At 40.4% G+C, this 26,539-nt stretch overlaps 1 protein-coding gene across 1 annotated transcript in view; it reads left to right on the top strand.

Annotated features, from left to right (window-relative positions):
• Positions 1-26,539, top strand: part of ANO5 (anoctamin 5) — a 97,434-nt gene that overhangs the window by 7,931 nt on the left and 62,964 nt on the right. The window contains exon 2 of the mRNA XM_075547695.1: positions 23,611-23,835. Within this exon, the coding sequence (XP_075403810.1) occupies positions 23,611-23,835 (225 nt within the window). The remainder of the gene's footprint in view (positions 1-23,610; positions 23,836-26,539) is intronic.

The following is a 26,539-nucleotide window of genomic DNA, read 5'->3' as shown; positions in this document are numbered from 1 at the left end:
GTTAGCAAGATCTAGGGAGACACCGTAGGAGAGGGAGCAGGGAGCTGAAGTAATGACAGAGACCTGGAACTCCTGAAAGAAGTCAGAAAGTTGACCAATAGGCTGGACTTAAGAAAGCCAGAGAGTGTGAGGTTGGAGAAGTCGGTGGTTTTAGTGAAGATGAACGAGTTTTGCTGGATTAGCTAAAGTAACATAAAGGATGAGCCATGAATGATGCATCGCATTTTGCACGTGGAACACAATTTTAAGTAAAAATAGACTTTTTACATTCTAAAATCAGAGCCTTACGTGACCAAAGAACAAAGAGCCCTGGGGGCATCATGGGTTCTGGGTCGGTCGCTGTGCTAACTGCAAGGTGGGCAGTTCAACACCACCACTTCCCCTGTGGGAGCAAAGCTGAGGCTTTCTGTTCCAGCAAAGATTCACGGCCTCAGAAACCCAAAGGGACAGTGCTACTGTGCTTATGGGGTCACTGTCAGTCAGAATCAATTCAATTGCAGGAGGTTGAGTTTAACAAATAATAACAATAAACCCAACATAGTTCTGCAGAGTAAAAGTAAACTTGGGCACGTATTCTTCCTCCCATTGCCTCGTCATGGCTGGATTTATATCACGCGTAGGTCTATCTCTGTAAGTTCTCTAGCTTATTTAGCTTACTGCCTCCTTCGTAAGAAGAAAAGAAAAGACCCAACATCCCCGTGCTCTCACCTATCGCCCCAGCGCTCCCTGCTGGGGGGGCAGTAGCACCCCACGAGAAACCCACGTGGGTTTAATGATTAGGGACTACAACTAAGTATTGTCATGCTTTGTAAAAGGAAATGCATAAATAGCATTCAATAATCATTTAAATATTATTAATACATATCTAACGCAGGAGTCCTGATGCTTTGTGACACAGATTTAATTTCTTGAATTGTGAACCAGCTATACACATGGGATCAACATTTTATTCAGAATATGTACTACCATCTGATAAAATCACGGTAACTCGGGCGAAGGGGAAGATAGTACCTGACAAGAGGGAGGAAAGCAATGAAGAAGTAGGGACAGAGGAAGCTGTTACAAGGTTTGATAAGTTATTTGATGTTGTTGAACACAAACAATTATGACTTGAAATGATGAGTCTTTTGCATGCAGAATCTAGAACAAATTGTTATGAAGAAAATAGCGCTTAGGGGAGATGGGGGCAATACCGTCCACACAATACCCTCGTTAACCCTTTAGCTACTGAAGACGAGTGTATGCGTGGCCTAGTGCCTTTCCCAGGGGGCTATGCATGTGTCTAAATGCGCTGACTCAGTTCCGGCGACGTTTGGAAGGGATGTGCCTGCCACTCTCAGTGTCACGTCATGTACACAGATCCCAATAGCAAAAAGGCTAAAAAGGGCACTCTGGGTTGTGCTGTCATGAATCATACGTAGCGTCAGCGCGAGTTCACATTTTCAGAGGGAAGCCACTACGATTATGCATTTGTCAGCTGTCCAACATTTTGTTTTTTATTAGTTGCTTTGTTATAAGTTCCGGTCACAGCATAAGGTACGTGAAAACTAGTAGGAGCAAAGCACTGGCAAGTTTCGGGTAAAACAGAATAATTTTAGTTTTATAAATACATTAAATAAGATAAATGTTTAAATAAAAGCAATTATGTAGTACTTTAATTATCCTATCAATATTCCTGAATCCTCACTTCAAAATGTAGATTTAACAAAATTTTTAAATGTGATTGGACCCACTTGAATCTTGCCTGATGAACCAAATGGCCCGTGTTTTAATTGAGTTTGACCCCTCTGATCTACATTATAGACTTTCTTGGGTGATGATTTTTTTTAAAAGATTATGTGAACAACTTAGCTTCAGTAAGATTTTGGGTGTTTAATTAATCCATTGTATATTTTCTTTTAATTTTTTCATTGCTCAATTCCTATTTTATTCTAACAAACTTTTCCCCCAACATTTTCTTATCAATTGAGACGATCGTGTGTGTGTGTGTGTGTGTGTGTGTGTGTGTGTTTTCTTTATCCTATAATTTTGGGGTATTTTGCTGGTTGATTTTCTTTTTCTCTGCCAAGACTTCAACCCAATTAATTCCTATTCAGCCCAGTTGCTGAGAATGTGCATCTGCACCTCAGATATATTCGATCAGAATGGGCTTTTTAAAAGGTCCCCCAGATGGTCCTTTTGCATGCATAAGCATCTATAACAATCACGTAGGAATCACCTGAAGGTCACCTGGGGATTTTGTCAAAATGTAGCTCTGAGTCAGTGAATCTGGAGGGGAAATGCAAAGCCTAAGCTGAGGGGGAGAGAGTAGTGAACTTGTTGGAAGCCCTGTTATGAACATATTCTGAGTAGTTGCCCGCTTTAATGTTTTATCTTTCTGATTTCATTTAGGGACAAAAGGCCATAAAGAAACAACCCACCAGCTTCCAATAACTGAGGTAAGTCAAAGATATTTATTAGCTTCATATGAACCCTTACATTTTACTTCAGTCATTTTCTCACTGCATTTGTCTACTTCCCCCTCTAATCTATTCATTTTTTACTCAGTAGGACAAATTCCATGCTTCATGTGTATTTAATATGGTTTCTCTCTACATGTGGTGAGAGAGCAAACAGAACTTGATATTCACTGTGAGGCTCCCCGTAAACTACAGGAAGACATGTGGAGCCTGATATGCAAACAATATTATTTGTCCTGACACTTTGCTAAAGGTTTAAAGCATGTATAGTGTGTGACAGCTCTTTGTTACATTTATTTTTGTTTTGATGGATCCTGTTTGGTGACTGGTGAAGTACAAATGATGCAACTTTAATAAGTAAGTAATATATTTTGCAAAAATTCGGAAGTCCTTGAACCAAAGACCTATTTTACTTATGTAAACTTTCAAAAAGATACTAAGAATTTAACTTATATCAATGCAGAATATATAAACACAAAAATTATTTTAGATAAAGTAATCTTTTTGGTAGGCTCTCATTGACCCAGAAAGACTTTGTTAGAGGAAAATACTTTTGAGTAGATTTAATATGTTCAGCCAAATGCAGATAGGTTTTTCTTTTTTTTGTTTTGTTTTGTTTTGTTTTAAGTAATAGATTAATTCTAAATGTTACTGTGCTCTCACTAGTTACATAAGTTATCACTAGTTGATAAGATATCACTACCATGTGGGCTTTGTTGCTTCTGAGCTAGATGGCTGCTTGTTTACCTTCAAGCCTCTAAGACCCCAGATACTATCTCTTTTGATAGCCGGGCACCATCAGCTTTCTTCACCACATTTGCTAATTCACCGGCTTTGTCTTCAGAGGTTGTGTCGGGAAGGTAAGCATCATAGAATGCCAATTTAATAGAAGAAAGTATTCTTGCATCGGGGAGTACTTGAGTGGAGGCCCAATGTCCTATTACTACCTTAGTACTAAACCTGTACATAAATGCACATAGATCTATTTCCCCATCCTCATACATAAATATAGTTGCATATGTACATGTCTTTATCTAGACCTCTATAAATGCCCTTTGCCTCTCAGCTTTTTCCTCTATTTCCCTTGACCTTCCTTCTGCCCCCAACATCCTGCTCAGTTCCCACCAGGGTTTCAGCAATTCCTCTTATTTACATTACCCTTGATCATGCTCTATGGAGTGGAGACCCAAAGCCCATTTGTCAGCTACTGGAGATCCCCTGGCAGAAGAATCTCGGGGAAGAGATGAGCCAGACAGGGTGCAATACAGCAACGATGAAAAATACAATTTTCCTCTACTGCCTAAATGCTTCCTTCCCCCCCCCCACCCCCTTTCCACTATCATGATCCCAATTCTACCTTGCAATTCTGGCTAGACCAGAGGATGTACACTGGTACAGGTAGGAACCAGAAACACAGGGAATCCAGGGAGAATGATCCCTTCAGGATCAGTGGTGTGAGTGTCGATACTGGAAACATGGAGGGAGGGTGGGTTGGAAAGGGGGAACCGATTACAAGGATCTACATGTGACCTCCTTCCTGGGGGATGGACAACAGAAAAGTGGGTGAAGGGAGACATTGAACAGGGCAAGATACGACAAATGAATAATTTATAAATTATCAAGGGTTCATGAAGGAGGGGGGAACATGGAGGAAGGGCAAAAATGAGGAGCTGATGACAGGGGCTTAAGTGGAGAGCAAATGTGTTGCGAATGATGTACTTTACACAATTTGTGTGTGTACGGATTGTGATAAAAGTTGCATGAGTCCCTAAGAAAATGATTTTTTAAAAAGGAGAAAACGTTATCACTAGTTAGATGTTATCACTAGTTAGATAAGTTAGATAACTTATCACTAGTTGGATAAGCTGGTTGGTTGACTTAAGATTCCCCAAGTTTCTAAGATTCCTTTAAATATTCAGTGACGAAAAGGTTGAGAGAAACTGTAGAATTTCAGAAATAGAAGTGACTATGAACATCATAGGGCAATTTGCAAGCCCTGCATAAGAAGTAGATGAAACTTTTCTTTTAAATGCAACCTAACCTCAGACTACTGTTTACTATCTTTGGGAAATTGGACGGAGGTCTCATTATTTTAAACTGCTCCCTCTTGTCATTCCATAGGAGAGTCATTGTCATAAAGCAGAGAGGAACTTACAGCTAAGCGATACAAGAAGGCACAGTAAAAACTGCACAGAGCTTTAATGTGTTGTGTTCGGGTTGCTAAATTAAAGTTTAATTAAATTTAGGTCATCATCTACCAAGTGGTATCTCACTTTGAGTAGATTGCTATTGTGGTGTTTTTTTTTTTTTAAAGAAAAATTTATAGGAAGGCAATACATGACCAGGGAATGACAGTGTTGAACTGCAATAATAGAATAGCACTCTCGTATCTACGTCATTTATAGATACAATCTGAATGTAAATCTCTTGTCCAGTTCATGTACAATATAACATACCTTTTGTTCCTCAGAGTAATTTTCAATATAAATAAATACCTCTGAACTAAAGATGACATGGCTGTTGTTAGTTGCCGTTGAGTTGGCTCCAAATGCTAGCAACTCTGTGGACCAGAGAAGGGCCCACTGCTCCACCATCCGTAATCATGACAGTTCAGTCCACTGCTGCAGCCATTGTGCTGACCGGCCTCCTCCATAGCCTCCCTCTTTTTGATGACCTTCCCCTTGACCTGCTGGGCTGTGCTTTTCCAGGGAGTGGTCTCTCCTGGTTCTAATGGAATTGATTCCAAGACTGATTTGTTTATTCTTCTACCAGTCCCTGGTATTTCCATGTTCTTCGTCAACACCATGCTTCAAATGCACCAGTTCTGCTGCGGTCTTTCTTACTCATTGCCCAACTTTCACTATGACTGGCGTCAGGTGCACCTTAGTCTTCAAACTGACATATTTTCTCTTCAATACGTTTAAGGGATCGTAAGCAGCACATTTGCCCAGTATAATATGTCTTTTAATTCCTTGAATGCTGCTTCCATGAGCTGATTATGGATTCAAACACAATGAAACCCTTGACAAATTTGATCTTTTCTCCCCCGTTTTTCATAATACTATCTATTGTTCCAGTTGGGCAGATTACATTGAGTTGTTTACATTGAGGTTTTGTTTACATTGAGTTGTAATCTACACTAATCTAGTCCAATGGTTCTCAACCCTCCTAATGTCATGACCCTTTAATACAGTTCCTCATGTTGCATGACCCCAACCATAAAATTTTTTTAGTTGCTACTTCATAACTGCAATTTTGCTACTGCTATGAATCAGGGGACCCCTGTGAAAGGATCATTCGACTCCCAAAGGGTCGCAACTTTGCAACCCACAGGTTGAGAACTGCTGGTTTAGGCCTTGGGATTCATCAGCAAGTGCTTCAACCCCTTCTCGATTTCAGCAAGCATGGTTGTATCATCTGCATATTGCAGGTTGTTAACGAGCCTTCAGCAATCTTGATGCTACATTATTCTTCATATAATTCGTAGATTGAATGGTTATGATGAAAGGGGACAGCCTTGATGCACATCTTTCTTGACTTTAAACCATGCCATACTCCCTTGTTTGTTCACATAATAAAGAGCAACTGATAATTATTAGAATATTATATTGGTGTATTATTGAACGAGCAGATCAAAAGTAAGTTCAGAAAGGTATAGCGAACACATTCCCTCTATTATTTCTGCTAGTAAAGTAAAAAACCACTGCATATTATTCATAAAACAAACATAAGAAGACTTTGAAAGGTGGAAAGATGGCAGACTGACTGGAGATCATGGAATAATGTGTTTACTTCTGGAATTTATTTTTTTGCCTCAAATATTGCATAGTGGATGCTGGAAAAACCAACAACCCAGAAATGCTAACTGATAGCCAAAGCCCCAAGAAAAGCCCGCTTTCTCTAGCCAATGGGCCAGGAAAATGGGGTGTTGTAAGAGCAGTGCATGAATCATTTCTTTTAGAAGAATTAGCTCAAAAGTGCTTCCGATGGATTGGAGGTTAATGATGTCTTATGTCTCCAACTTCTCCAAACCACTGTGGCAATCTCTATCTGTAACATAACCACTCTCCCCGCAGCACTCTCCCTCCTCTTCTTGTCTCTGGGCTCTGTAGTTCATTACATTGTCTCCCAGACCTCATGACCAATTAGGGAAATAACTCATGGGGTTGTGGAGGCTGGTGAGCACCCAGTCCATGATTGCAGTGTGAGTCAAGGCTGGAGGACTCTCCTGACCCCTGCAGCTTCCTGGGATAAGGAATACAAAACAGGCAAGCAGATGAAAGGTTTTCTAATGCACAAGCCGGTGGAAGCTGGAAAATCAGGTCAGATGACAGACTGCTGTCTCAAAGTCCCAGGAACCAGAGGTCAGATAAAGATGAGCCAATTGGGAGGGAGAATCTAGCCAGAGCATTCCTATATATTGATGTATACCACACCCCCAAGGAAACTAAGGATGGGGCCTTAAGGCACATTCTCTAGTAAGGCAGAGACTCAAGATACAGCCCATCCCAATCTCACAATACAAATAGGTTTGAGAGAGTATGATCTACAATGAAAAAAATTATAGATAAGAGATTCAAAGTGGAGCCACAGGGTCCCTGCAGTACGACACCCCAGGGTCCAGAACTTTATTCCAGGCAGATTTAAATACTTTTCCGCAGGTAGCCTGCAATTCGTAAGAGAATGGCACAACTGGACAGTTCCCAATCCTTTGAAGGCATACAGAGAAGCATTAACACATCAACCAAGTGATTCACAGAGGGGAGGGGCCGCGGAAGGCTGCTTGCTGGTGCTGTTGCTAGGGAACAGGAGGCGAAGTGTCCATTGTATCTCAGGCAGCGATGCAGACCAGCTGCTGCTTCAACAGCTCCCGTGGTTGAGCCAGCAGCGTTTCCCGTGGGTCTTGAACTGTGGAAGGTGGTGGTCCTGTCCAATTAGCCTACGGACCAAACAGCTTCCCACCCTCCACACCCACACAACAATCCTGCATCATTAGCGTGATGGAATACTTGCTCCAAGTGGAATCACAACCACAGAGCCTAGGGGTTACAATACATTGCAAAATGGAGGCTTGTGGCTAGAAAGGCGACATTAAGTAATTCACCGTGCGGCAAGTCCAGAAAGCACTGGATGAATAATCACTTTGCACTTTACTGTAGCCAGGCACTACAGAGAGATTATGTCCTCCACTCCCTCTACCGGAAATCAGAAGTCAATGTAATAAACTTTGACCATTATCTGTTGGTCATAAGGTACTTGAACTCTTCATTAGGGGTGGTCTCAGAGAAGGCTGACCAAGAAGCTGGGATTTTCACCTTCACGGAGTGGTTACCTAGTCTTCTTCTACCTCCCATGGTTTCCATGGCGACCTTGTAGAAGGCCTGAATTTCTACCCCAACCAGTATTCACAAGGTATCCCGAACCATCTGTTACACTGGTGGGAGGTCAGGAGTTTTGCCACTTCTTAGAGATAATGAGGTCATGTAGTAAGCAGCACTGAAGTGCCATGTAATTCCCAATAAGTAGCATGGGTGAAAGCCTACGAAGGAGTCTAACCCCCATCATGTCCCTATAATGAGCACGAATCAGCCCTGAACGGGAGACATGGGTTCCTATCCCACCTGGTGGCAGTGAGGAGGGGCAGTACTCTAGGGCAGCAGTTCGCAACCTGTGGGTTGCGACCCCTTTGGGGGCCGCACGACCCCTCCACAGGAGTTTCCCGATTCACAACAGTATCAAAAGTACAGTTTTGAAGTAGCAAAGAAAAAAAATTTTTTTTTTGGTTGGGGACTCAGCACAACATGAGGAACTGTATAGAAGGGTCGCGGCATGAGGAAGGCTGAGAACCACTGCTCTAGAGGACTGTGCTACAGTAAATAGCCTCAAATATTCAACAAGTCTAGGCTTCAATTACAAATGATCATAACCCCAAGAATCAGAGAAAGATTAACTTTAATGAGAAAGGACACTCAACAGATGCCAACCCCGTGGTGGCACGGATGTTAGAATGCTCTGATAAGAATTTTCAAGCAGCCACTATAGAAATACTTTAAGGCAGGAACTGATTACAAGGATCCACATGTGACCTCTTTCCTAGGAGAGGGACAGCAGAGAAGGGGGGAAGGGAGACTCCGGATAGGGCAAGATATGACAAAATAACGATGTATAAATTACCAAGGGCACATGAGGGAGGGGGGAGGGAGGAGGGAGGAGGGAAAAAAAGAGGACCTGATGCAAAGGGCTTAAGTGGAGAGCAAATGCTTTGAGAATGATTGGGGCAGGGAATGTATGGATGTGCTTTATACAATTGATGTATGTATATGTATGGATTGTGATAAGAGTTGTATGAGTCCCTAATAAAATGTAAAAAAAGAAAAGAGGAGAAAAAAAATGATTAGGGCAAAGAATGTACAGATGTGCTTTATACAATTGATGTATGTATATGTATGGACTGTGATAAGAGTTGTATGAGCCCCTAATAAATTGTTAAAAAAGAAAAAAAAAAGAAATACTTTAAGGCACCATTATGAAAATTCTTGAAGACTTAGGAAGTCAGCCAAGATGAAAATGAAGCAAAGCATAATTGGCTTGTTGTTAGAAGCCATCACGTTGGTTCCGTGTCTCCCTTAGGTACAACAGAATGACACGCTGCACGGTCAGGCACCATCCTGACAATTATTCCTATGCCGGAGCCTATTGTTGTCACCCTGGTGTCGATTCAAATTGTTGAGGGCCTTCTTCTTTTCCGCTACCCCCTTCACTTTACCAAGCCCGAAGTCCTTCACCAGGGACTGGTCTCTCCTGAAAACCTGTAAGAAAAAGTCTTGCCATCCTTGTCTCTAAGGACTACACTGGCCTTACTTCTTCCAAGAGAGATGAGTTCATCTTTTTCACAATTCATCATACTTTTAATGTGCTTCACCAGCAGCATGATTCAAGTGCACCCATTCTTCTGTCTTTATTCGGTGCCCAACTTTCACATGCACAAGAACCCATGGAAAATACCAAGTGAGATAGTTAAGGTTTATTGTGACAACCTGGCCAATAAACACATGTGGGGTTAATTGAAGGGTGGAGAGATAAATGGCTCGGTGAGCCTCACCTTTCAGTTCTCTGGTCTCTTGCTCTCTGATGGTTGAACCAGGGTTCAGGATACAACCTTACCACATGCCTTTCCTGATTTTAAACCATACAGTATTCCCTTGTACTGTCAGCACAACTGTCTCTTGATCCATGTACAAGTTCCTCATGAGCACAATGAAGTGTTCTGGAATTCCCATTATTCTCACGGTTATCCATAGTTTAGTATGGCCCGCACAATGGAAAGCCTTTGCAAAGTCAATGAAACACAAGTAAATGTCTTTCTGGTACTCTCTACTTTCAGCCAAGATTCATCTGACATTAGCGATGATATTGCTTGTTCCATGTCCTCTTTTCAATGTGGTCTAACTTGTGGCAGTTCCTCATCAATGCAACCGTTGTTGGATGATATTCAGCAAAATTTTACTTGTGTGTAATAGTTTGAGTGTTCTGTTGGCTCTCCATTCTTGGAATGGGTATAAATATGGATCTCTCCCCATCAGTTGGCCAATAAGTAGCTGTCTTACAAATGTCCTGGCATAGATAAGTGAGTGCTCCCTGGCTTCTTCCACTTGTTGAAACATTTCTGTTGGTATTTAATCAATTCCTGGAGCCCTGTTTTTGACTAATGCATTAAATGCAGCTTGAATTTCTTCTTTCAGCACCCTTGATTCCTGCTCATCTGTTATCTACTGAAATGGCATCATGTCGAGTTCTTTTTGTTATAGAGACTCTGTGTATTCCTTCCAGCTTCTGGTTGGATTTCCTGCATCATTCAATATTTTTCCCATAGATATTTGCTATGAACACATTGTTGGTTTTACAAAATTCTAACATTCTATCTCTGGCTTCATCTTTCTTCCTTGCTTCTACCTCTTGCATCACAATCCCCAATAACTATCAATGCATCATATTTTGATCAATTTCTGACTGCAGTTGGTAGAATTCTTCAAATTCTTCATCACTAGCTTTTGTGTTTGGTGCATAAATTTGAACAATAGCTGTCTTGATTGCATTTCTGTGAAGGAAGATAGCTATAATCCTATCATAGATAGCCTTGTATTTCATGTTTGATTTAGCAATGCCCTTTTTTCACAATGAATGTTATGCCATTTCTCTTGATTGTGTTATTTCCAGCATAGTAAATCATATGATTTTCTGATTCAAATAGCAATACTAGTCCATTTTATTTAATTAATTCCTAGGATCCTAGATTCATTCTTGGTACATTCCAATGTCTGATCCCTAGGAAAGTTTTGCAGCTATTTCTCCTTAACTGGAATTGTGTCTCAAACATCATATTAAGATCCTGAAGTCTCCACTCCCAGGCTTTACCCGACACATGTCACCATGATTGACTCCACTGGAGACATCGCCTCCTCCTCAGTCATATTTGAGTACATCAGACCTGGGAGCTCCATCCTCGGGCGTCATCTCCGGCAGTGCTCTGCTTCCATTCCTTAGGCCTTGCGGATCTGACAGTGTTTTGAAACTATGCATCAGGTTTTCAGCAGCTTCTTTCTCCACAGTGGGGAGCCACATCCTTCTCTTCGTTGCCTCCTCTTAGTATAGCAGCTCTGCTGCTGACAACAGCTCACTTGGGTGATCCTCCTGGCATATATAACTAATATATACATGTAATATATATATATATGTTCTATGGAAATATTAGAACTATTAAAAATAGAATAACTGACACAAAAAGCCAATGGATGGGCTCAATAGCAGAATGACCCTGAGCAGAGGAAAAATCTTAGACCATAAAGATAAAAGAATGGAAATTAAAATCTGAGTACTACAGAGGAAACAGACCAGTTGTGGGGGGGGTAGGGGGTGGCAGAACAAAGCATTAGGGATCTATGGGACAAAACCAGAATTTCTCATTTATGTATTTGGGATATGAGGTAGTTAGGTTTTTTAGTCAATTTAGTTGGGTCAAGATTCTCAGTAGTTTGGCAGTTGAAGCCTCCTCCATGGTGTGATAGAACACAATGTAAGCACCTCCGTGATGGGGTCTGCTATGAACAGCCAAGCAGTTGTGGAAAATTAGGATGGGGTGCAACTCCTTCCTCGGGTAACAGCCCCGATGATGTTTCTGCAGTGTTTCTCCTCCTTCATATATTATTAGAGACTGTGGAAAGCGCCTTTACTTCTTGCTGGTCTGAATTCTGTATCTAGATCATCAACCTCTAGTTCTTTGCACGAGCCAATTGCCAGTCTTATTGTCTGCCCCCTGGAAGCCACCAGAGGCTTGTCTTCTGACCTCCTCACTTTGGATTCATCTGCCTCTACATCCACCAACCATGATCTTCTTGCTTTCATCTTCCTGTTCCTTGGTTCATCAGTTCCAGCCCGATCCACAGATTGGAATCAGAATGGACCTACTCACTTCTCCAACTGTGTGAACCACTGTTGTGTGTGTGTGTGTGTGTGTGTGTGTGTGACTGATTTTGCTTCTCTAGAGAAGCCAGGCTAACACAGGACCCTAGCAGAAAAACAGAAAGTGTTTGAATAAATAGTAGCTGGGAATATTCCACTATTTCAAAAGACTTACACTTAGAGAAATTGCAGAAACTGCAAACAAGGTAAAACTTAAAGAAATGCACACAAAGACCCATCATAACTAAAACTTGTTCTGAAATCTACGGAAAAAGAAAATCAGTGTTGAGGGCCATGAGAGAAAACGAATATCTTTAAATATAAATAAAAACGAATTCAAATGACAGCAGTGTTCTTATTTGAAACCATCAAGTTCAGAAATGGCATAATTCAAAGTGGTCAAAGAATTGTCAATCCACAATTCTGTGTCCATTGAAATTATCCTTTAGGAATAAAGGATAAATCAAGACATTCTGTGATGAAGGATAACTAAGAAAAAAATTTCAGTGGGACACCTACTTTTTAAAATTTCCCAAAGGATGTTTTTATAAATAAATAAAATGATAAAAAGTAGAATATTATGTGTGTTAAGCAAGGTTCTCTAGAGAAACAAAACCAAGACACGTATGATTACATATGTGTGTTTATATGTATGTGTGTAGATATGGACATGTGTATACAGTAAGAAGAAATATAACAGCTGATTAGTCCGCACAGCAGTGCAGAGGGCTCAGTATCACTCACATTTGTGCAACAGTTAATATACGGAAGGTCCTTCAACTCATGCAGGCTGCTAGTCTGAGGTCAAGGAAGCAAACACTGGAATCTGCCCTCAGCAAGACAAATAGGGTTAGTCTGCAGGCAGCAGATAGCAGGGTGGGGGACAGCAACAGCCAGTGGCTGGAGTACAGTGAAGCAGGTCTCGAAGAAGGAACCTCAAGCTCCAGTGATTCTCACCAAGGCCACAGGACCCAAGGGTCGGCTTGGCCCACAGGTAGTGCAACCCAGAGTTGAGGCAAAGGATTAGCTGAAGCACAGCACACTGGTTCAGTCACCAGGGAGAAAGAGAGGAGGAGGCCGGCCACAGAAAGCATTTATCTTGGTTGCTCTTACCCTCTAATCAAGCTGCGACTGGGTTAAACTCCTTCCACATGTTGCTACAGGAGCCTAGTTAGCACAATAAGCCTAACTATCACATTGTGACACCCAGAACGAAAGAAAACAGGAGTGAAAATATGGTTAAGTACTATAGATTTTACTTCTCTTGAGTTTTCTAAATTATACTTAATGGTGGAGAAAAAATGTAACACTGATGCAATGTTCAATATGTATAGAGAAATTAGACTATGATAACTATAATATGTAAATAATGTAATACAATACTAAGAACCACAATTTAAAAGTCTATATGAGAGAGGCATGGTCTTAAAAACTATATAGAAAAATTAAAAATATGGAAGTATAAAAATGCCAAAGTCCTTTATAGGTAAGTGGGGAACACACAATAAGATCAAAATTAGGTATGACATTGTAACTATTAACATATATAAAATAAAATGAAAAATCATGACATTACTAAACCTAGGTGAGGATGCTGAGAAGCTGGATTCTCATACACGGCAGGTAGGAATTAAAAATGCTACAACCAGCTGGAAAACTGTTGGGGAATGTGCAGGTGTTTGTGTGTTTTAAAGAATAAATAATTATTCATGCAACTCAGTATCACACTTCCGGGCATTTATCCTACAAAAAAAGGAAGCATTAACGGTTTCATGGCACCTGTATTATTTTGATTGGCATTAGCATGACACGACGGCTGCAGCAATGAGCTAACAGGTAGCGAGGACAGGAGGGTGGGTCAGGACAGGCACTGTCTTCATCTACTGTACATGGGGGAAGATGGAATGGGGTGTGCAAATGGTCCTGTGGCATTTCTTCCCATGCTGAAGAAATCATGACATACAAATGTCCTGTAGTTTCTTAAAGGAAAAGTTTATGAGGAGTCTATACTATGGAGCAGTAATAAACTTGTTTATCGTCCTATCTATGAAGTGCTAGCACCGTCCTGTGAGCCTTGGGCTGTTTGTTATCCACGGGATGAGTGGTTCAAATCCACTGTGGAGCTTGTTCTCTTTAGCACTCTACCATGTTATTTCTCTAACAGTGTGGTTTTAAAAACCCTGTTTAGAAGGTGTTTTGATGTTTGTTTGTTTGTTTGCTTTGGGGAAGCTTTGCAGCCCGCCAGTCACTGCGATTGATGCTCAGAATCTCAGAATCTCTTTCTCTTTAGTGTATTGAGGACGAGACTCAGTTCTTCCTTCTTGAACTCCTTGATGTCAGCCTCCCTCCACCTCCTCCCTCCTCCACTGGACCCGCCAGGTCCAGGAAACCTTACTCTACTTGTCCCAATCAGTTAATCAATCCTGGGTTTCCTGGACAGAAAACTAGAAAAACATAACAAAAATTCAAGAGGGCTACCCACAATGACAAAATACATCAGAGATAAATCCCAAAATGAAAACAAACAAACAAAAAACCACAGAAAATGTTGGAAACGAGATCAGGCCCGATGCATATCAGGCAGGGGATGAAGTGGCAAGGTTTTACCTGTTTGAGTCAGGTTTATCATTTGATCTCTTTTTTATTTGCTGTTTCAACATTGATTGACTCAGTATCACCTAAACATAATAAGATGTTGGTTATGATTTACGTAGGACCAGGTAAGTGAATTTCCAGTCTGGGCAAGCATTGTGTTTATTCTTGATGGCCACTACCTGTCTGTAGTTTTTAATATATCAACCACTTGAGACTGCTGAAAAGTAACTGAATATAATCTCAGAAGCATGTACTTTGGTGTTGAGAAGGCTTGAGCACAAGGAATTAAAATCTCCCATCCACTGAGAGAGGCAACGATCATAATTGCTTTTGTTGTAAAATATTGTGTGTATGTATGTGTGCATTTATGTATGTATGATTTTTTCCCTTGGTGATAAGTTCAAATGTAAGTACAACTTCCAAAGAATTATTTTCTAACAAATCCTGAAAGGTATATAGTTGCTAATTAATTATGTTTTTCCTCTTGATTTTATTTAGGATTTAGTACCATGACATATTAGAGTTTCTTCCTATTTCTCTATAAACTAGTAGTTCTTAGTTATTTCTTGGGTTAGATTTTAAAAAATGATTTGATAAAGCCACCTCTACAGTTTTCATTTCTCTCTCTCACTCCCCCCTCACATTCATGCACTCACACTCATGAACATACATGCAAACAACACATATAAATGAAAAATTCTGAATATATTTGCAGGTATTTTATAACCACTCTTGAGCTCCAGTGTCATGTGAGTTTGGTGTCTGCATAGAGAACTGGAAATGTTTGTTAGTGGAAGTTAAAGACAAATCCTCCCATTTGCATCGTTAGTAACAGCTTTGTATCTTTCCTCCGGTGCTCTTCACAGAAGGTGAGCAGCCGAGACACCAGCTTTCTTCTCAAGCAATCACCAGGGGTAAGCTGCCTCCCGGCTCTATTGTCGTGCATGTGTACCGATGACTATTACCTTTCTGTACTCGGCAATGGTGAAACTCTCTTTCCCAACCCACAATTACTTTTTCAGGCTTGCACACCTGATATTTGGTAAGATTGGTTATGAAAAAAATACACGGGTAACATCAGACATAGTAATGAAAATAGCACATACATCTAGTACTTTGCTTATACTTTAATATCCCAGCTGCAGTGAAGTGAAATTACTTGGTAAAGCTCATCTATCCATAGTCTGTGTAACTCCCAACAAATGATTGGGTGGCATCATGAAATCGGGCTCAGAAGACTCACCACCAAGAAGGAAAAACTAAGAGTGAAGCCCATCCAAGATCCCTGCCTGGAGAGGAGCAGAGTGCAGTGCTGAGACCACGAGACACATGAGACAGCACAGAGAAGAGGCACCTAGACCATGAGACAGAGTGGAACAAGCAAAGCTGAATGCCCCTGGGCAGGAGGCTGGCTTGCCAAGTGTATGTGTGTGTGTGGAGGGTGCATCCTCCTGGTATTTGTAAGTGCTGGAGAAGCTTTAGATAGGAACAGGAAACACAGGGAATCCAGGGCAGATGATCCCTTCAGGACCAGTGGTGTGAGTGGCGATAGTTGGATGTTAGAGGGAGAGTGGGTTGGAAAGAGGGAACCGATTACAAGGATTTATATGTGCTCTCCTCCCTGGGGGATGGACAACAGAAAAGTGGGTGAAGGGAGACATTGGACAGGGCAAGATATGACAAAATCATAATTTGTAAATTATCAAGGGTTCATGAGGGAGGGAGGGAGGAGCAAGTAGGGAGGGGAAAAATGAGGAGCTGATGCCAGGGGCTTAAGTGGAGAGCAAATGTTTTGAGAACGATGAGGGTAATGAATGTACAAATGTGCTTTACAAAATTGATGTATGTATGGATTGTGTTGAGAGTTGTATGAGCCCCTAATAAAACTATTAAAAAAGAAGACTTGCCCAAGCAGAGCAGAGGTCCAAGTACCCATGTGGCTAAGAGACTGAAGAACAGAGAGATGTATCTTCCAGCTTGGCTGGGAAGATGTTTTGCTTTTTATTAGATTTATATTCAGTGTCCTGGAATGAAAGTTGCTGGATTGGTAAAATCATAATGATTGGAGCTGTGTTAATTTTCATTTATTTGTTTTTATTTTTTTAACACATAAGATATATTACAAAATTGAAAAACACAGATTGTACAAGTTTTGTGAGAAACTTAAGCTTACGCAATCTTGGTAATACTCTTTAAAAGAAATCATGCAAACATATTCTACTCTTAAAGTTGACGAAAATATTGGGCCATGACTACAAATTTCTAGAGAGCCTCCAAAGCCCTTGGAAGGGGCAAGTGCAAGTGAGAGACCCTGAAGTTTATGCCTTGTGAGCTTATGAATAAATCCATCTCAGTTATGGAAGAATGCACACTTTGAGAAAAGCTCTAATTCATCATTTCTACTGCAGTAATATTTGTCCTATCCATCTAGTATTTCCTTTCTCATAAACAAAATTAGCATGTTTGTAGCTATAAACTTATACATGTATATTCATTTTTCCTGCTTCTTGCACTAAAAGTAGTTTACTGAGAAATGGGTTTCAAGAAATTCATCTGAAAAGATCACAGAATTTCCCACAAATCTTTTGCAGCCCCCACATATATACACTGTTCTGAGTTTTAGTTTTTCATGAAAAACTAAAAGCATACCTATGTTGTGTGATTTCATTTTAATTCATATATGTATTGCGTTTCTTTCTCGTTTGTTCATTGTAAGACGTAACATAGTGTATTCCGTTGAGCTATTTCAGTCTTTTTTACATTGATAGAATATGAGTTGTTTTTCATCGTTTGCTATTACAAACACTGCTGCACTGAATGCCTGTGGGCATTGGTCATCTCAGATCTTAGCAGTTGATCTTTGGCATAGAGTCATTCTGAATGGAATTTCTGGATCAGGTAATAAATGCATATTTAATTTGTATACATTTTGACCAAGCTCCCTGCATTGTGCAAATGTCTCAGAGGCTCTCTAGCCCACAGAGAGCCTTCCCTGCTTTCCGATGTCTGCCCTCTGAGAACGAAAGGTGGCTTCTCCGTGCAGGCAAATTCCATTTCCTTTACTTTGAGTCACAGACGTGCCTTTTTCTATGTGAATGTCAGTTTGTTCATTTCTTTTCTCCCTCTCAGAGGCCTGGTTTCTTTTTATTTGATTTTCCAGAGTTATTTAACTGATGGAGATACTATCCACTTGCTAGTGATGGAAATTGCAAATAATTTCTCTAATTACATTGTAAGCCAATATTTGATATTTCGAATTCTAAATCACATTTGAATAGTTTGCGATATTTCTTTTTTTTTGTTTTGTTTTTAATCATTTTATTGGGGCTCATACAACTCTTAGCACAATCTATACATACATCAATTTTGTAAAACACATCTGTACATTCATTTCCCACCAGTCTTCTTTCTGTTTGCTTTTTGGTACAGTAGGCCGACATTGTAGAGATGGAGGCAGGGCTGGCATTTGTTCTCCAACTAGAGAGTTACAATCCCTCCCCACCCCAAAAAACAAACAAACAAACAAACCCTCTAGCTTTACACTAACTGTAACACTGTTCCTTTATCACTGTTTAAAGAACTGCTTGCATTAATTTACTTTAGAATGTGTGTGTGTATGTGTGTGTGTTTAAACATGCTTATGTGAAGGGGTCGCTCTGTGTAGTTTTCAAATTAGTTTTGTCAAATCAGACGTGAAAGATACATTAAAAAATAAAAACACTCAAGGACTAGTATATTGCTTGAGGTAACATTTTTGGTATCTAACTTTGAGTTTTGCCCAGTTCATTCAGTTCTATGTAACTGTATTGCTTGGCGGCGCTGAGCAGCACTGGAGATCTGGGGTGTAGTGGGAGCACAGGATCGGGAACTGCAGAGCTGCGGAGACACAGAGGACGGACTCCTTTGGCTTGATGGAAGGGCTTGTTATGAAGTACTTCACAGAGGATTCTTTTAACCATGAAATGAGATATGTGGGCTCTTTGGTTCCCTCTTGATTGGTTAACTATGGACAAAAACTCCTTAACCTTAAAGGTGTCCAGTAGATTTTGAATCACCTGTTCTAATTCTTACTTTGCCAGTCACCTTGCTAAGTACTTTACATTCATCATCTCATTTAATCTTAAGAATAATTCTGTGGGGTAATGATTTTAATTCCATTTTGTAAATTAGAAAAACGTACCTTCCCAAAGTCATCTAGTTATTAAGTTCTAAGTAATGTATCTGACTTCATAACTTAAGATCATCAGTTCGAATGTTTTTGGCTTTAAGTAACAGAAAATCTATTGAAAGTGAGTTAGACAATAAGATCATATTTGTTCACCTGGTAAAAAGTCAGAGATTGGTCATTCAGCCCCTCAGCAGTCAGAACTCTGCGTCATTGAGTTCCTGCAGTTTCCTTGGCTTGCTCCCACTGTCCACCCGCTCTCACTGTCCACCCTCTCCCACTGTCCACCCCAGCCTCTCCACTGACTGTCCTCTCGCTCCTTGTATGAAGAAACCCAGCTACTGGAAAATGAGACTGGGATTGTCCTCAAGCGGGGTGACCTCCACGGAGCGTTTTATGCTTTTCTGGTGTCTGAATAAAATCAGGTTCCCTTGGCATCACAGATGGGGAAGAAAGTGATTGTTAGAATCTAACAGTTAGATACAGAAATCATAATATTCACCACACCCGCTCTTTCTTCTACTCAGACGTCATAAGATCCCATTTCTTAGCCAAGGTAGCCGAAGTCTAGTTTGCGATATTTCATTCACTACTTTTACATTGTCTTTTGTTATAGTTAAAAAGAAAGTTGTTTAAACAATCTTTTTAAAATAAAACATTTTAAAGTTCTTTTAGAATTAAAACATGGTGCACAGAATTTCATTTTACTGCATATTCATTTATCCCAATTATGCAAGTTATATTATAGCTACATTTGTCACAATTAATCAATATTGACGCATTATTGATAAATTGACTTTTGTTGAATCGATCAGGTTTTGGTTTGTTGTTTATTTCCTTTGTTATTTCTGAGCAATATTCCGTTGTATGAGTTCAACAAAACGTTTCTGTTTACCTGTTGATGAATATTTGACTTGTTTTTAATGCATAAAGCTGTTATGAACATCATCTAGAGTATTTTTGTTACAGGCATATATTTTCATTTCCCTCAAATGATTTCTAGGTGTATAATTTTTGTGTCATATGGCATGTAGAAAGCATTTGTTAACTATGTGTAAAGTTGTCTGTGTATATGTACATACTCATAGGTGAATATGAAATTGTATGTGTGACTTTATATATTAAGTGGCTGATCCATTTTTCAGTTCAGCCTGCACCGATGGCAGTTCTTGTTCCCCCACTTCCTCACCAGCTTTGAGCCTGTCGGCTTTTCAGTTCCATCCTCTAGTGAATGGCTGGGAGCTGAGCTCCCGGGTGGTAGAAATGAGTATGTGCTAAACCATCTGCTGCCAGAAGGTCCTCGCCTTCAAAGGCTCATGGACTGTGGTTCTACTGTGACACCCAGGGGCCCACGTGTTGGAATTGACTAGATAGCAGCTGACAAGAACGAAACTGTCCACCTCAGTATTGCTTTAATTCTGATTTTCCGAATGAACAATAGTGTCGTACCTCTTTGGTGGGCTTTCTTGACAAATCATGCATCTGCTATGGAGTGTTTGTAAAGTCCTAAGTCCACTTCTAAACTGGGCTACCTCCTTATGGACTTGTAGGACTTGTTTATACATTCTGTATAGTATAGAAAAACTCTTTTAGTTGTATTGAAAATATTTTCCCTTGGTTTGTGGCTTGTCTTATTTGCATAACAATGTCTTTGCATAGCAAGTTTTAATAATGCAGATTTTTGCTGCAGCTCAGCAAAATGTTCACCACTAAATTACGTTTCAGTATTTTGTTAGCAGTATGCTTTTCATAGATGCCTTTCATAAAAGTCCATATCTCTATTATTATTTTAATTTTTAACAGAGGAAGGGGGCCACAAGGCAAACATTCCTTAGGTCTATGAAAGTCATAAGGTGGCCCTACACAGCGTTCTACTCTGGGAGTAGCTCCTTTACCACCGGAGAAAAGTCATAATTGCAAATCTCATGAAAGATGCCAAAAAAAATTAAACTGCTGAGGTGAAACTTCTGGGTCTGTGATGACAGGAATGGAAATTATTGATACTTATTTTTAGATAAATGGTCCATGTTGCAAAATTCACGTGCTTCCTTCTCTGTGCCAGGGTTTTGCTTCTCTCTCAAATGTCACGATTATCCAGAATATTTTAAGTTAATTGCCTTGGCTTGTAAGAAGTTGGTGATGGGAATAAAGATTGAAGACAACTCAGCATTTTATTGATTTTATGATTCCCCCCAAGATTTTCCTCTCTGTTCTCTTTAATTCAGTCTCACACTTAAAAAGAAATTAAAATTACCCTATAAAATATCTAGACAAGTTCTTGAAGTCTTCTTTTCGATTTTATTCTTTATTCTCTTTTTCCAGTTCCTCTGTTTCCTTCATGCTACAGTTCCCCTCCAGCTGTAAAGCTCTCATGCACACACCCTCACGGAGGGATTACCCTTTGGGCTTGTTGACTGGCGTGTCTGTTCTTTGGAATCTGCATTTCAGTTCTGTGTGAGGTTTGCTAACTATTTTTGGTTGCTCCACAGACTGCTAAGCGATTGAATTTGTTCCTGAGGCGGCGTCTTATGGTAAAGCCTGTGCTGAAGGAGGCTGCTCATGCTTTGGATGGCTGCGATGATAGCCTGGGTCACTTTTCTTCCAATGAATGCATTTTTGAGGGGATTATTTTACAGATTCCTAGTCCTTAGGCCTCTAGACCATTTCTTAATATTTCTGGAGTGGAAACTATGGGCCCTTTTCAGAAAAATGAACACAAACCACGCAAAACATTTGCATATACTTTCAGAGGGGGTACAAACCTCCATAAGGAACCCAGGATTAAGAATTTGAGATGCAAAAGCTCATTTAAGATGCTGGCCAACGTAGCAAATAGATATTTCTGAGAACAAACCAACTGCCCTTAAACAAAACTAGGCATATTGCCATTATTAGCTTGATTCCAACTCCTAACACCCTGCAGGGAGAGTAGAACTGCCTCATAGGGTTTCCTAGGCCTTGACCTTGAATGGAGCAGTCTGCCACATCTTTCCCATGGGAGGTTCAAACTGCTGCCATGTGGGTTAGGAGCCCAGAGCTTCACTGCTGTGCAGTCAGGGCTCCCTAAGCAAACACACACACACAAGCAAATCATCATCTTCATGTTTTGCCTAGAGCCAATTTTTTAGATGTACTTTTATAATATTTAATTATATATAGCAGTGTAATCAGATTTGTTGTTGTTGTTGCCCTAGATGACTTCCAGCCATTTTCATTTATGGTTATTTACAGCATTTTTTAAAATTATATTTTACTTTACCCTTTATGGTGAGGGCACAACATACTGATATGTTTCCTAGATAGCCTTTACCTTTCAAAAGAAGGAACACAAATATACCAATTTTAACTAAGTAATTAGGAAAATGGAGCTTTTTTTAAAAGTTTTTAAAAATTATTTTCTAGTTCTCAAACACTCTGCGTATAACTCTGAGTATAGTTACTTAGTGTTTCAATTTTCATATGTACATTTTCTGCAACCAGACCCGCTCTTGGTGGATCTATATTTAGCTTATCAGAATAATAAGAGCACTTTACATACCTTATGCATTAATTTAAAAGTGGAAAAAAAAACAGAATATGACTACCACAGACTTAGGAAAATTGGACTGTTATTTTTCTTCCTAATTTAATGTTTTACTTACATTTAAGAGAACAAGGACATTTTCTGCCTCAACTGGTTTACAAAATTTTTGTAAATACCATAAGATATGATTATACTGCAGTGATTTTCAAGAATTCCAATGGTTTATTCTGTTTTCTTTCCTCTTTCCCTCTTTAAGTGATAAATATTTGAATAAAATGATAGTCCTAGTGATCTCAGATTTTCTTTCTTTTAGGAAAATTGGGTAAATAGACACCTTTTAATTGGGGTACAGAAATGGTGGCAGAAACAGTGAATTACTGTATTTTGCTACTTAAGCTCGAGACTCTGAATTTTTTTGTTTGTTTCTTTATTCGTTTGCTACCCATCTTCTCCTGAGGATTGGGAGCAATTGCAGTTTCCATAGACTTCAGACAAAGGGGAGTTGATGTCTTCTTCACGCACACCCGCTCTCCATCCATTCCCTGTGCTGCGGCGTCTGGCCTGATGAAAGAGAGAAGCAGGGCAGAGTACCTTTGTGCTTTTCAGTGAAGGCCAAGTGGACGTCGAAGTTCAGATAAGCTCAATGTAGACACACCAAAGAGTGAGAGAAGTCCGCTTAGGTTTCTATGTGAATCATTCTATACATGACGGGGGAGCCATTGCAAGTGTTAAATATATTGCTCACAAACTGGCGATGGCCAGCTCACACACACATGTAACCTCTCTTTGCTGAAAGAGTCCCGGAGCTTTGTTCTGCCATTTGGAAAGAGAAAATCATGGAAACTTGAACTTGTTGCTGTGCCTATTCCACTGAGAGAAATGATAATCAAATGCAGACAGTATTGGTTTTGAGCTCACCTGGGAAACTGATGATGAAGAAAGCTTTGCATGAGACCAGCTGGCAAGCTACCTGCTTTCTAATTCATAACCGCGCCTTGATTTTGGTTTTAGCTCGTCAAAAATTGAATTAAAAAATTAAAATTTTATGAGAACACAGAACAAGTACTAATCACCAATTGGTTTTCTTATAATGTGTTTCTGATCAATCAGGCTCTAATTAATTATGCCCATCAGGGTTTTGTAGAACAATAAATTCTTTTGTTGACTCATTGGTAATGTTGTTTAATAAAATAACAAGTCTATGTGAATGTATATTTCAAGATGAATGTCTTTGTATTTTGATGATATATTTTAACATAGCTGTAGCATGTTGATTGTGTGTGCATGTAATGAACATGTTTAGCTTTCTCCTGAATTTTGTTGTTATGTTGATAAATGCCTCACCTCAATGGGAGCTTCACATTCTAAGACAGCATAGCTTACCACTGGGGGTATTTGTCTTGCCCTAGCATTTCAGGACTGAAAAACGGGCTGATGACACAATTGTGGATAATGCCTTGTATTTCTTTACAATTGGGGAACAAGACTCCCATTTGAAGATGTACCATTTCTGTCTCCTGCAGTTTAAAAAAAGTGCGCAGAGTAAGGATTCTGTCTACTTCCGAGATGGGATCAGGAAAATTGATTTTGTGCTTTCCTATGTGGATGACATAAAGAAAGAAGACGTAAAGGTGGTAAGTACCCAGTGAATGGGAAACAGGATGAATGAACAGAACCACGTCCAGTGGTCAGAGACAGGCGCCCCAGGGACTGATGTCGTGTAAGTCGGAGGCCGCAGGAGTGATCCTGAGAGCTCAGGCAACACGACACTCAAAGTGTGATACAGCAGGGGCACTTCGGGGCCTCTGGGAACCAACTTCTCTTCATTTTCTTCCAAGTCGCTGGCATGTGCCTTACCTAGCTCTCTGTAGATATTCAATGGGGGTATGAAATTTGAGTTCCATGTCAGAGTGTAGTCTTCATTGTATACAATTTTCAGTTTTGGAAACTAACAACTAATCTGCTTTACTGGAACAGACTTTATTTGATGCTTCATAGCCTTATCATATTTCATTTTTGTTATACCATCACATATTGTTTGTTTTTTTAAAATATGTCTCCATTTATTATGCCTTCATCTTTAACATGTCTCCATTATTCCATGAGGCCCAAGGACTTTTTCTTTAGCCCAAGACAATGGTTTGACCCTAAGAAATGCTTACTAAATATTGGATAGTTGAAATAGTGGATTGAATTATCCTACACACATACATTGATTTATATTCAAAATCTGAAATGTCATGTAAATTTTTTTACAAACTATAGTTATTGTCCCTCAAAGACCATGCACATATCCAGCTCTTGCCCTTTTTGCGTCCCTCTCTCAAGACACCCTTCTACCACACTTCTGAACTCCATGGCCCATCCTCATTTTCATTCACCTCTTTTCTGACTCCTTTTCAAACCTGACTTCATTGGTTTGTAACTTCCCTCCCCTGCACCTATCCAGTAGCAGGGGTCCCCCCCCCACTTACACCAGCAGTTCTGAACCTGTGGGTCGTGACCCCTTTGGGGGGGGTCTCGCAATTCATAACAGTAGCAAAATTACAGTGATGAAGTAGCAACCAAAATAATGTGGTTGGGGGGTCTCCACAAGCTGAGGAGCTGTAGGAAAGGGCCGTGGCATTAGGCAGGTTGAGAACCACTGCCTTCCACAATCCTTTGCTGGAGATATGGTAAGTACCTAACCTACGTAGCTTATAGTTGATGGCAATGCACTTACTCTCACTTCTCCCTAAAATTCCTGACTGCTAAGCCTAGTGATCCAGTGAGCTCTCCCTTGCGTTGTTGCTGTCATCTTTGGGATCCCGGTGTCACCCCTTTAACTGTTGGAGAAGTTTAGCTCCTGGATCCCTCTCACCTTCTCCAACATGCTCATGTTTTGAATTCGATGATTTCTGTGCATACATAAATTAGTTTGATCCTCTGACCTCTTTCTTGAATTCTCCCCACATTTTTTTTCTAATTACCTTAGCTAGTACCCCATCTCAGTCAATTTCCTTGCCCTTGGAGCTTGTCACAAGTATTAACTGCAACCCCTTTATAATCTTTTCCATGCACGACTTTCTGGTGCACTTCTTGCTTTTGTCTTAGACCTCCCACCCCTCTTTCCTACCGGGATGTTTAGCATCAATTTCATTGTCCCTTTTGCTTCTTGTGTACCTTTTTCCTGTCTTTGTTGTCATTGCTCGTGGTTTCTCAGTCCCCTCATGACTCATGGTGACCCCGCACGATGGCTTCTTGTGGCGACATCCAGTTTGCCTGAGAGCAACCCCATTTAAACAAGAAAGCCTGCGCAGGACTGCATCATTCGTTGCTACGCTTGAGCCCATGTGGCAACCATGGTACTGATGTGATTCCTCTCGGTTTCCATTGACCTTTGACTGTACAAGGCAGCAGGTCCATCTCCAGGAAGTTGTCCCTCCTAACATGTTCCAAATAATTGAGAGAAAACCTTCCTAAACTCACTTCTAAGGAGCAGCCTAGCTGTACTTCTTCCGAGGCAGATTGATGTCCTTCTAGCGGTCCAGTCATATAGTCGCTATCCTCGCCAGCACCATCACACATATGCATCAACTCCCCTACCATCCTCTTCATTGTCTGCCTTTTATATGCATACGGACCTGTGAAAATGCCACGGTTTAGGTCCAATGATTGTCCTCAAAGCGATGACTTTGATCTCCCACACTACATAGAGGTCTTGTGCACTGGATCTGCCCAGTGTCGTGCATTCCCCGATCTCTTGACTGCTGCTTCCATGGGCACGGGTTCTAGATCCAAGTAAAGTGAAATTCTTCTCAACTTCTATCTTTTCTCTGTTTATCATGCTGTCACCTACTGTGGAAGTCACGAGGATTTTCCTTTTCCTTATGTGGAGCTGTAGTCCATACTGAAGGACACATTCTTTGATCTTCAGTAAGTGGCACAAATATGGATCTCTTCCCTTTGGCCACCATGTAGCTACCTTCTACGTTTCTTGGCTTAAATCAGTGAGTGGTTCCAGTGTTACATCCATTTGTTGAAGTATCTCAGTGGATATCTGTGTAAGCCGGGGTAGTCTAGAGAAACAAATTCATAGACATTTAAATGTGTATAAGAAAGAGCTTTATATACAAGAGCAGTTGATTATTGAGACAATATCCCAGCCCAGTCCAGATAAAGTCCATAAATCCAATATCAGCCCGTTAGTCCTATAGAGATCTATAAAGTCCTGTTCCAACTCACGACACATGCAATGATGCCGAATACAGGAAGATCACAAGCTAGTGGGTGCAAAGTCTTATGGGTCCAGGGGTAGTAGAAACATCTCAGTGCTGGCAGGGGCCTCCACGTGGCTCT

The sequence above is a fragment of the Tenrec ecaudatus genome, chromosome 4 (genome assembly GCF_050624435.1).
Source record: "Tenrec ecaudatus isolate mTenEca1 chromosome 4, mTenEca1.hap1, whole genome shotgun sequence".
Classification (NCBI taxonomy): domain Eukaryota; kingdom Metazoa; phylum Chordata; class Mammalia; order Afrosoricida; family Tenrecidae; genus Tenrec; species Tenrec ecaudatus.
Note: the sequence above shows the minus strand (reverse complement) of the source record. Positions and strands in the feature narration are given on the sequence as shown.